At 40.9% G+C, this 13,265-nt stretch overlaps 1 protein-coding gene across 6 annotated transcripts in view; it reads right to left on the bottom strand.

The window, feature by feature from the left end:
• The window catches only part of foxn3 (forkhead box N3), a 91,571-nt gene that overhangs the window by 21,454 nt on the left and 56,852 nt on the right, over window positions 1–13,265 (bottom strand). For all 6 annotated transcript variants that reach the window (XR_014535200.1, XR_014535201.1, XM_083551084.1 and 3 more), the window contains exon 4: window positions 12,103–12,170. Coding sequence is in view for 4 of the 6 variants with exons in the window: in XM_083551084.1 (XP_083407210.1) it covers window positions 12,103–12,170 (68 nt within the window). In the remaining 2 variants the exon portion in view is untranslated. The remainder of the gene's footprint in view (window positions 1–12,102; window positions 12,171–13,265) is intronic.

Here is a 13,265-nt window from a genome sequence, read left to right as displayed (position 1 = left end):
TGGTATTGATAGTTTACTTTTATTTCTTCGGTTCAGACAGACAGCAAATCATCAAATTTAGTGCCTTCGAACTTCTAACTCACGTCCCCTTCACAAACACGCCTTTGTAGTAAAAGAAAAAAGATGAAAAAAAACTGACGTTTTATTACTGTTCTGTATACAGGAAGATGCAGCTCTACCTCTGCCATGTTAATCTGTATTCTATGTGACTCTCAGGACATGCTTCGGCCTCTCCCTCTGTTAAAAATTCCACTAATTTCCTGAACAGTGTCAATTAAAAGACCCCCCCCCCCCCTTTTTTTTCTCTCTCTTATTTTTCACCTTTATTCTAAAATACCGTTTCTGGGCCCTGGATAAATAATTGAGAAGCTCTTTAGGAAGCGTGGTGAGATTCGGTCTCTGCAGTCGGCGCGATCCGAAAGCATCACCCATCTCAGCTCACGATCCCAACGCTCTTTCGCTCTTCCGCCCCAGCCGGGGCTTCGCCGTCGCCATGACAACCGCTATTGTTCCACCTCCTCGAGAGCGGCATGTGAGGCGAGAGCTAAAGCAGGAAACTTAACACCGTGTTTAAGAGGGGAGCAAAAAGCACCGCTCTGCTCTTTTTACTGCTAGTAATAGAAACTAGAGCCATTGCGGGGGAGAAATCATGCACACACACACACACACACACACACACACACACACACACACACACACACACACACACACACACACACACACACACACATTCTCTGACCCCGGATACACCCACACTTACAGTACATATAAGCATGCACATACCAACATACCATACACGTATATGTGCATATATCTCTCACCCGCCTTTACACACACACACACACACACACACACACACACACACACACACACACACACACACATACACACACACACACACACACACACACACACACACACACACACACACACACACACAAATCCCTCCTGAGTTTACAAAGGAGGGCAATGTAATATTGTAATGCAGAGCCTCTGACTTCAGTGGCTATTTATAGACGTATCTGGGGAAGAGAAAGATGGAGAGAAGGGGAAAAAAAGGGGAAGGCATCCAGAGCGAAGCAGAAGCAGAACGCTCCAAACAGATGGGCCTCCGTTAAAACCTGTGACTCTAAAAGGCAGCCTGAGGCCGTCATGGACTTGCTGAACTGCTAGTTTGAGATCACAGATACTGCAGAGCTCAGCGTGGACGTCGGCACGGTCGTTGATGTGACCCTGTGAGCTGTTTGACTTCGGCCATTGTGTCTCTCTCTGCATAAGCATAAAAATTCTAGACTGTTCATTTCTTTTGTAATAATATAATAATAATTATTATTATTATGTAAGCCCTGCCCTTAATGAAATAAAGAGGCAATCAGATTGGTTCGTGGATATTTGCATACAGAGCTTATGATAGTTATGTCAGATAACAGCTAACAGACACTACTGTAGGTTTTTAGCTGTTTTTGTGACGTGCACAAGCGAAGCATCGCAAATCCTCACACTGATTTCAGATCAAAGGAACGACTCAAAAAAAAAAAACATTTTGATGAAAGAACCAAGTCACTAAAACGATCCGATCTTGGGCCGAGGCCCGTTCCAGCCTTGTGCAGGTTCTTTGACAGCTCTTTGATCTTTCCCATGGTGGTGCAGAAGGTTGATTCTGTGACGAGTGTCTTTTATACACATAATGAGTTGATTTAAGGAGTTCTTTCTTGAAGGGACAGGAGTTATCTGGGTGTGTGGGAGTCAGAATACTCACTGGTTGGTACGAGATCAAATAATTATTTTATTTGATCAAATATAAATTAATTTACAACTTTCTTTAAGGTTTTTTTCCTTTATATTCTGTCTTTCTCTGTTAAAATAAACCTACCATAAAAATTCTAGACTGTTCATTTCTTTGTAAGGGAGTAAACTCACAAAATCAGCAGGGGATCAAATAGTTATTTCCCCCACTGTATGTAATACAGCCCCGAGACCACATTTAGAGCTGCTTCCTGTCTCTCCAGAGGTTGCGCTGGATAGCATTTATTGTATGTATCTGAATCAATACAAATACAGAATCACCAGAACTTTGACCTCACATCACAAAATGAACTCTAACCCTGTGAGTTAGGGAAGAAGATGGAGGTGTGGGACGAGGAGGAGTTGGACATGTGTGTAGATGTAGAAAGTGCACAACAGGTGTTTGGATAAATAGCTCACATTCCCTCCGTTACATGTAAAGGATTTATAGCACTTTTGATGAGGGTTCTTGACTGAAATGCAACCACACCTTCGATCTTTTGTTCTTTTGACCACTTTCTGGCGCGTCTGAAGTGTTGCGAGTGCGTGGGGGTAAACCTATCGTGTAACTCCGCCCCTTGAGAGAGACGGAAATGCAACCTTATACTAGAGCGCTGCTGGATTCTCAGCACCCCTGGCGGGAGTGCGGGTGCAGATCACGTTTTATAATAAAAGACAGAGCATGTAATCGGTGATACGGTAAAAAGATTTCACCTGTAGGAGTCTCCAGTTTCAGGACAAAATGGAGGCCTTTATGTGTAAGATTTTCAGGAACAAGGTGCATTTTTTACACCATTAACTTACACCAATCAGGCAAAACATTAAGACATTATAAGATTCTAAACGGTGAAGTGAGGAACACTGATTATCTCATGGCACCTGTTAGTGGGTGGATATATTTATTAATCAGCAAATGAACATTTTGTTCTCAAAATTGATGTAAGAATCAGGAAAAATAGGCATAAGGATTTGGGCGAGTTTAACAAAATTGTGACGTCTAGACGTCTGGGTCTGAGCATCTCCGAAACTGCAGCTCTTGTGGGATGTTCCTGGTCTGCAGTAGTCAGTGTTTATCAAAAGTGCTCCAAGAAAGAAACAGTGGTGAGCCAGCAACAGGGTCGTGGGCGGCCGAGGCTCATTGATGCTGGTCCGTGTGGTCCGATCCAACAGACGAGCTCCTGTAGATCAAACTGCTGAAGAAGTTCATGCTGGTAATGTTTGATGGGTCACGTAAGTTTTAGCAGCAAAATATTGGTCATAATGTTATGGCTGGTCGGTGTATTTATTCTTTAATTATCGCTCTGTCTGTAAAAAAGCTGCTTTGACTCTACTATAACACACACATCATGGGATGTTTTATTCTTCACCTTCACGAATAGAGGATCCTTTCGGACGCAAAAGTTTTCGACCGACCAGCTCTGACTCCAGGTTCGGCTGATTTAATCTCAGCTCGTTTCCACTCATCAACACTTTTGGCACAGAACCACAGGACAGATGCACAGCTTGTCTCCAATCACACACCAAACACCCTAACAAATCTGCTCAGCCGCACAGCCGGAATAACGGAGCCGAACAGAGGGACCATCCGCTCTGCACAAGCCTCCTCCAATAAGCTCCCCACCTTCTGCAAAGTAATTAGCGTGAGCCTCGCTGCTTGACAATTTCAATTTGCTCGGCAAGACGAGACACCCACGTCCGAGAGACGAAGGTAAAAAAAAAAAAAAAAAAAAAACGAGTGAGGTGAAAAGCAGTCAAGCAGAACGTGTTCCCTTTTTGTAGGAGGACTGAAAACTTCATCCTGGCTAGTCCTTATCCTTCATTCTCTGACAGTTCATTTTAGCATTAACACTAGCCTGCAAGAAAAACAAAAATGCAGATTATCTCTAATGAATCTTCGCCATCTGAGTCAGATTCGGGAGAAGAAAAAAAAAAAAAAAAACGTCAGGTTAGACTCATCTGCCTCGTGATGGAAGGCCAGACCCATGGGCAATCAGCAACGATTCAAATGGATGGGTCAGGAGGCAAGAGGCAATATATTCCTTAAATTGACTACACGAGCTACGAGATGTCTGTCATGGAATTCCAGAGATACGCTACCCCCCAGACACGGTCGTCATTTCCCCTGTAATGGCTATGCGAATATTAGCGCAGACTGCGGTGGAGAGAAGCTGCAGGGTAGAAGGCGAGTGTTTCAATGTGACTTCTTAGTCACCCGTCTGACTCATGCTGGAACTTCAGCACACCATAAAACAAACAGGGGGGGGTGGGGGGGGTGGTTGAGAGGAGGTCAGAGATGGGAAAGCTTCAAAAAATGACTTTCTGCCCACCTCCAGAGAAGCCAGATGATGTCATTTCCTCAACATATTTTATCTTATCTCATCTCCATACTGTGTGTCTGCTCCCTCCATCTTTAGCCTATTTCTCCTCTCTCTCTCTCTCTCTCTCTCTCTCTCTCTCTCTCTCAAAAAGTCAGGTTAGTGATTCGAATGAACAGTTCAGCCATTTATCATTTCATTTCGTTTTTTCTTTTTTTTTGCTGATACCTGAGGAAGAAAAAAGCGGCGTAAGATTGATCTGCGTGAACTGGAGAAAGATCAAACTCCAAGGACACGAGCTGGTCCAAAAAAAGGAATCTACTCAAATGAGTGCGTTTATAGCTGCTTAAGCTGCTCGTGGTGTTCGAGGGCGAGAAGAAAGAAGAGCCCATTCACCGACTAATACGATAAGTGTCACTTAGATCTCCTCACAGAACCGCAGCGCTTTGGAGATGCTACCAGATGACACGATCGATAACCTAAAAAAAAAAAAACACTGATGGAAAGAATGAATGAAAAGAGCCGTGCGCACGCGGAGACGTGGAGAAACACAAACACAAAAATGAAATACTTTCAGAGCCGTGGCTTTGTTTTGTCACGTTTGTTTGATGTAACGCGGAAAGGAGGAAGGTGAGGAGAAAGATCGCTCTTCTAGGCCTTGACAATAATTAACGTCTGAAAAGCGTTACGGAGAATTTCGAACCGTTACAGTTTTTCTCAGTTGCTTTGGAGCGTTTCTCAGATCGGAAATGAAATTCTCAAAACGTCTTGTTCAAAATCCACATCATTTAGTCACTTGTGCACATCGTAAAAATAATTTCTCGTTGCTTTGATCAAATCGCGAACGCTTTTGTACATCATTTAATCGATTGTGTACGAGTGTCTGCTGTTTCCTATATTATCAGTTGTTTATGTTCATGTTGATCAAAAAAAAAAAAAAAAAAATATATATATATATATATATATATATATATATATATATATATATATATATATATATATTTATTATATATATATATATATATATATATATATATATATATATATATATATATATATATATATATATATATATATATATATATATATATATACACAGGTTTCACCTGAATAGTTTTAACCTCCAAAACATCTAAGCATCAGTTCACTGTAAACGTCATTGAATGTCATCTAAAAATTCTATTCAACTTTTTTTTGTAAATGTGTTGAATTGTTAAATTGTGCAGATGAATCCTGAATGTCACTTATGGAGGGTAGTGTACAGCATCAGATCAACTAATAATCAACTAGTTCTCTAAAACAGGTCAAAAGTGAATCTTGTGAACCTTCAATTGGTGACAGACAGAACAAAAGTCAGAATTACAATTTCTGACAATGGATGAACAACTAAGAAACAAAGAAACACTCGTACAGTACAGTGAAAGTGTGAATCCTTGTGCAATCAATAAAATCAAATATGCAATCAAATAAATACATTTGCGCAGTTAAAATGTACAGATGCCGAAAAAAGAAATTCAACTTTGTGCGTTATTAATCACTATAATCCAAACTGTAGTTTACATCAGAAATACTGAAACTGAGCGCCGTCCTACCGACAACACAGCCAAACATTTTCACAATCGTGAACGATGACAAAAGGACTTGTTATTCTGATGACAATGAGATGTGCATTGACACAAATATGAACTATTGTGTGATGAACAATTTTGAGAAAAAATACAGGCTTTTGCAACAAATCCAATGTGTTGTGCTGTTTGTAAAAATAAAGGATGAACTATAAGCACTTGTTGATTATTATAATCAACAAAGTGTAATTGTGACGTTCTATCAAAAGATCTACAATTAAGTCTATAATTATTACAGTGTGTTGTCTTTTCTTTTAATTGTATATTTGTAACAACTGGATCATTTACATTAACAAACACACACCACCTTTTTTTTTGGTTTGGGCCACTGCCCCTCCAAATGTCCTAGAAAAGCTTATATAAGCAATTCAGTTTATATTCAGCTCCTACCAACATCAAAACCCAAAACAAATGACTCAAAAAAAGACAATAAAACGAAGAAAATATAAATGAACCGAGAGGCAAAGAGAACACAAGAATTTTGTGTTTCAATGTGATGACTTTTCAAACTAATAATTTCTGCACAGTTGTTTTTCCATCAGGAGATCAGGTTATAAATGTAGATGTAGATGATAAATAGGACATGTTTCAGTGGATGTTGAACAACATTTTTTTTTTTCATTTTCTCCCGCTTATCCGTAATTCGGGTCGCGGGGGCAGCAGTCTAAGCAGGCCCCCGCCTTCGACTGCTGCCCAATCCTCACAGCACTGTCCCTTACGGTCCCTCCTGCAGGTGGTGAGCCCACGGGAAGGCGGCCCCACGTCACTCCGACGTCACGGACCTTGATATTTCCCTCGTAAAGGACCCCCGGAGCATAGAGGGTTAAGGGCCTTGCTCAAGGGCCCAAGAGTGGCAGCCTGGCGATACCGGGGCTTGAACCCCAGACCTTCCGATCGGCAACCCAGCGCCTTAACCGCTGGAGCCACCACTCCCCCCAACATCGTTACATATAATCCTATAATAAAGAGATTGGATTTGAGAAAGATTTGGAATTGGAAATGTTTACACTCATAAGTGACCTGTTTATTTTTCATTTGTATTTCTATATTATAATATTTAACGTGTTTATATTATAACAATATTTTTATGGGAAAGCTGTGGTTTGGTGTTTATACCCTTTGACAGTCAGAATGTAGAAAACAGGGATTTCTGGAACACACAGGAATTACATCCTTTGGTCTGAACAGTTGACTCGAAACTCAACTCGAAACTCGAAAGCTATTAGTAATAAATCATCCGACTACAGGAACTAGATTGACTAATAAAATGCACAGTTTGGAGGCAGACAAAGTCGAGCAGCTGTATTTCGACCTGTTCGGGGAGTGATGGAGAAGCTGCGGTGGACTTGTAGAACTAAAATACATAAAGACGCAGATCAGATCCAGCGAGGTTTATAAACTATTTTTAAATGCATTGCAGGTGTAAAAAAAAAAACAACAACAGGAAGTCGGGCTGGTACCCTGATTCTAATCGGGACGTGGTTTTCCCTGCAGCCTTCATACTCGGTGTAAAGAGCAAGAAAAAATAGAAAAGAAGAGAATAAAGGATGGGGGGGAAGGTGTATTTGGATTACTTTTCATGGAGTGTGAAAAGGGCTTCAGCAATCCCCAAATCAATCCTGACCTGCTGCAAAGTGTACTGAGAGGTGAGAGGTGCTGAAAGCTCACTGCTACATCACCGAGGACTCTCTCTCTCTCTCTCTCTCTCTCTCTCTCTCTCTCTTTCTCTGTGTGTGTGTGTGTGTGTGTGTGTGTGTGTGTGTGTGTGTGTGTGTGTGTGTGTGTGTGTGTGTGTGTGTGTGTGTGTGTCTGTAATACAGAGATGGAGAGTGAGAGAGAAAGAGATCCAGACAGACAGACAGACAGACAGACAGACAGACAGACAGACAGATAGATAGTAGCCCCTCCACTCCATATGAATAAGTGTATGGCATACTCCAAACCTCCTCACCTTCTCACCTACATCAGCACCTGACTTTACTAACACCCTTGTGTAAGAATGAATCTCACACGAATCTCCTGGAAATCTAGAGGAACATCTTCCCAGAAGAGTGGAGCTCATTATAACAGCAAATGGAGAGTAAATGTTGAATGGGATGTTCAAAAAGCACATACAAATCTATTAGTCAGGTGTCCACAAACTTTAGTTTTTATAGTAAGCTGAAAGCAGGAATACGAAGCGCTAAAACTGGAGACCATTAACATTATTTATCTTACAAAAACATACAGTGAAACGCGTATGGAGTTAAACGTACGCTTTAAAAAAAAAAAAAATCTAAGTAATAGACTTTAATCTGGGTCACCAGTGTGGATTTTTCATTGATAGAGACTCAAAGCACTTTTGAGCGTCGCTCTGGACACGGGCGTCGCTAAATGCTGTAAATGTAACTGTATAGAATCGAGCTGGAACTCTGATGCTTTACTGTGCAGAGAAACTGGTCAGTGTTCAGTGTTTATAAATAAGCAGGCGTTATCTAAATCATGCTGAAGAACAATGTTCGCGTCACTCATTTTCCTCCAACTCGCCTTATTCATTAGCCTTTAGCTCAAAGGGCTCATTAATAATTTTAACAGACGACGCACTCCGGATTGAGATCACTGCCAATCTCCTGAGTCACTGCAGGTCCGAGTTCTTCCCGGTGCACAGCCCCGAGAAGCTGCGGCTCGGACTCTGAAATCCAAATAAAATCATAAATAATTTCCAGCTCCTTATCTGTGATACAGTGCAGATCATCTCCTGAGTGCTCTGAGGAAGATCCGAGCGAGAGAGAGAGAGAGAAAGAGAAAGAGAGAGGGGGGGGGGGGTGTGAAGGACGGAGGGGGGGAATAAAACACCTTTGAATAAATAATAAACCACTCGTTTAACTGTTGATCCCTCTGAGGGTTTTTTTGGGGTAAATCCCTGACATTTCTTCAGCAGTCTTCAGCGCCGCTCTCACGAGTCTCTTGTTTCTCACTCGGCTTGTTTTACAAATCAAGACTTCAGACTTCGGAAGTATTTCAGGGCATAAAACGAGTATAGAAACAATACGAGGCTAAAAGATGTCAATAATGATGTGTGGAGTGAAAAGTTTTATACGTTGCTGTAAAAAAATCACACATATCTCTAAACCCGCCTCTGCAATCAAACTATTAGTATAGAGAAAGAACGAGTGCAACAAAAAGAAAGAAATTTTTTTATAAAGGAGCCGAGGGTCAAACATTTACTTTATATTCACCTACATAATGTAAACCTAATAATACACACGTTTATAAATCATTTATAGAAGAAAGTGAAAGGTTTTTTAAGATAAATAATGTTAATGGTCTCCAGTTTCAGCGCTTCGTATTCCTGCTTTCAACTTACTATAACAACTAAAGTTTGTGGACACCTGACTAATAGATTGGTATGTGCTTTTTGAACATCCCATTCCACATTTACTCTTCATTTGCTGTTATAATGAGCTCCGCTCTTCTGGGAAGATGTTTCTCTAGAATTCCAGGAGATTCGTGTGAGATTCATTTTCACACAAGGGTGTTAGTAAAGTCAGGTGCTGATGTAGGTGAGAAGGTGAGGAGGTTCCTGGGGTGCAGTCAGTGTTCACATTCGTCTTTAAGGTGTTCAATAGGGTTGGAGCGCTACAGCAGGAGATCTTCCACGCTAACCCATGTAAAGCAGATCGTCATGGAGCTGGCTTTGTGCACAGAGGCACTGTCATGCTGGAAAAGTCAGGTGTCCCAATACAATATATGGATTGTAGAGGAACACCTGGGTTTTCCAGCATGACAGTGCTTCTTCCATTAGACAAATTTCCAGCAGAGACCCAGAGGGCTCAACATTAGTGTACAGGTCCCATTTAAACCAGTGCAGTGCCCATTATAACCATTAAAGCTATTATAAACTGCATGATGTTTTTTTTTTTTGGTGTGTATTTAACAGCAGGGAGTTTTATCCAGAAAAGTGTTTTCTTATCTTTACAAAATGTCACATAATAAATAAATAAATAAATAAATAAATAAATAAATAAATAAATAAATAAATAAATAAATAAAAACGAAGATGAAACAGGTTTGGGTTAATGATGCTAATTACCGGCCAGAGGTAATGGACGTTTGATGTTTGGTGGCTGATCTGGATAAAAGTACGAAGGCCATGGAGCTCGGCTCGGTTGTTTAAGCTTAGCGTGTGGAGGTGCGTTAGCATGTGTAAGTTAAGTGCCTGCACCCAGCAGATGGCCCTCCTACGCACGTGGCAGCCGTCACAGGTGCATCCTGGGCCTCCGCCGCCTCCCCGCGCTCCGTATAATATCACAGCCACAAAGGAGTTTACAAAACACTCCGCTAACTGCCAATTACAGCGAGCAAGCCACCGCCTGCACGGGCGCCTCTCTGCAACTCTCCAAAGGTGCCATTCCCACGAGTGTGTCATGAATGTTGAATTACTGCGAGAGTGTGTAAAAGAGAGAGAGAGAGAGACGGAGAGAGACGGAGAGAGACGGGCAGAATGCTAAGCGTCTGAAAGACCCACTTTTCTGTCTTTTATTCTCGCTAGTTAGCTAAAAGGAGGTTTTATTGGTAAAAAAAAAAAAAAAAGTGTATTGTTTTAGAAACAGAAATAAGGCTGTGTAGTGTTTCTAAGCGGCGTGTTTTACATTCACGTTCACATCTCTGTTCGATGAAAGATTATCTGTTAGCCGCCGCTAAATGCCAACAGGTTAATAAAATCCCAGATGATGAAAAAAAAAAACAATCTGGGAAAAAACAAAGCAGTGTGGGAAAGAAAACATGATTCCGAGACCAGACAGAGTGACTCCAAGACATCGATAGCTGCTTTCATTTCTTTTGTTCTTAATAAAAGTATGTGGACTTTGGATATGAAGGTTATGAGGTCAATCTTAGTACAATGTGGATGTAAATGTAGCTATCTTAAAACTAGCTATCTTGTATGACTTGGCTGTCTCAGTCACATAATTATATACTGACAATGAAAATTCTACATGACTTCTATCTCCTCGTATTCACTAATGTACTGAATACTGGCTCATTTTTCACCAGGACTTTATCCTCCATGTTTTGACCTTATTGGTCAAAAGGCAAAAAAAAAACAACAACACTAAAAAAGCACTTTTTTTTTTTTTTTCCAAAAACATTTTTTAATAATGAAAAAAAAGCATGGTGGCGGCAGCATTCTATAAAAGAAACACATTCTTTAGGATTCCATGTAAAAAAGTTTCTGCAGCTTTAAATGTAACAAAAAAAAAGATAAAAGCACAAAACATCATTCCTACTAGAGTACAAATAATAAAACTGTAATCTCTGGCGAATTGCTGTGGTGTTAAAGGAATCGAACGTTTGTGGATTGAAAGCGGTAACTGCGTAAATGGTGCTTCATCACACCAATCAGGTCACATTTTGTAGAAATAAGAATTGTTTTATAACAATTTCTTTTTTTTGTGTTTGGCACCTACGAAAAAGTGCAGAGGAGGAACTAAAGAAGTGCATAAACATCATTCCTGATAAATAAACTTCAGTGTCCCAGTTAAAACCCAACGCAGTCACAAGACGTCTCTTACAGAACAGGACAGAGTTCTCTCGGCTTCAGAAGAAATTTCTCTGCTTTCTGCGTTTCCTCTTCACCAATCATATGTCCAAACAACAAGTGCATGCTGATGATTTACCCACAATCCCCCTCTCACTGGAATGCAGCAGAAAAAGGAGGGGTGACTGGGAGAATCCCGAGAATGCTGCTGGAATAGCAGGCGGGAAAATCGATGCTAATCCGGAGGAGCTTCTTTTAAAACCCAGACAAACATGAAATACACACTTCGCTAATTCCTCTCAGAGACGTAAACAAAGTTTGATGGAGACAAACAGATATACAGACTTTGAGAATGAGAAAGAACAAAAGGGCCTGGGAAACAGAAAGAGTGATACAGACAGATAGAGAGTCAGACAGAGAGTCAGAAAGAAAGAGAGTCAGACAGAGAGACAGATACAGGAGTCAGAGTCAGACAAAAAGATAAAGAATTGGAGAGTCAGATAAAGATTCAGAAAAAAAAATGAAGAATCAGAAAGTCAGATGAAAAGTCAGACAGGGAGTCGGATAAAGAGTCAGACAGGGAGTCAGAGAAAGAGTCAGACAAAAAGATAAAGAATCAGAAAGTCAGATAAAGAGTCAGACAAATTGGGCATCAGGCAGAAAATGAATAGATAGATAGATAGATAGATAGATAGATAGATAGATAGATAGATAGATAGATAGATAGATAGATAGATAGATAGATAGATAGATAGATAGATAGATAGATAGATAGATAGATAGATAGAGAGAGGGATAGAGAGAGGGATAGAGAGAGGGATAGAGAGACAGAGAGACAGGATCAGTAGATGTTTAGTACCTGGTAGGAGGACTCCTTTATTTTTTCGGTAGAAGTGATTCCCAGGCCAAATTGGAGGACTGGACAGGCTGAAAAAAAAACAAAAAACAGATAAGAATAATAACAATATCAAGTGTGTGTGTGTGTGTGTGTGTGTGTATAGTGTGTATATGTCTGGCACAGAGCAGCCTATGCTTTAGCAGCACATCATTAAGAAAGCCACATTCACCCCGGAAAGCGATCGGTGGTGTTTAGACATCATCACTGCGAGCTGGTTATTATATTATTTTTCGAAAATGGACCGTTAGCAGCGTTAATCATTGCTTTTACTGGCTGAAATGACAAGTCTGCCGATGTGTAGGGCTTCAGGAGTGTGTAACGCTGCTGCGCAGTGGGGAGCTCTTCACACTGAATTACACCCTGCACCGGTCACACTGCTGTACACACACACACACACACACCGACTTCACATCCAGAACCACCGATTCCACCCCTTTCAACACCAGGCCGAACAGGAAGGGGACGCCGAGCACGCGTGTGTGTGTGTGTGTGTGTGTGTGTGTGTGTGTGTGTGTGTGTGTGTGTGTGTGTGTGTGTGTGTGTGCGAGTGTGTGTGTGTGTGTGTGTGTGTGGATCTAAGATCATTCTGGGTTTGGAGTTTGAAGTTTGTCGATGAGAGAAACTGACTGATGAAAAGCATCGATTTTTTTTCCTCCTCAGACAGAAATGAGGTCAGCAGGATTAATGTCTTTGTGAAAGATACTGGGTTTTTTTTCGTAGGAAAAGATTTCGAGCTGTTGCTGTGATTAGGCTTCATCTACATCGCAGATCAAAGTGCTGTGTTTTTTTCTTTTCTATTAACATGTGACTTACAGTATACTATAAGACCAAAAGTATGTGCACACCTGAACATCACACCTACAGTACATATGGTTCCTGCCTAAAGTTTAAAACATGCAAGTGTACATTACACTGTTCCACATGACAAAGTCAGCCTCATAAAGATCTGCTGGAAGATCTCCTGCTCTAAAGCTCCAACCTGTTTGAACGCCATTGGGATTTCTTTTTTCACGGTGACTACACTCCAGGCCTTCTCACCTCACCTACATTAGTACCTGACTTTACTAACACCTAATCTCCCCAAAATCTAGTAGAACATCTTCCCAGAAGAGTGGAAGGTGTGT

The sequence above is a fragment of the Silurus aristotelis genome, assembly GCF_946808225.1.
Source record: "Silurus aristotelis genome assembly, chromosome: 9".
Lineage (NCBI taxonomy): Eukaryota > Metazoa > Chordata > Actinopteri > Siluriformes > Siluridae > Silurus > Silurus aristotelis.
The sequence above is the reverse complement of the archived record's forward strand: the minus strand, read 5'-3'. Positions and strand labels throughout refer to the sequence as shown.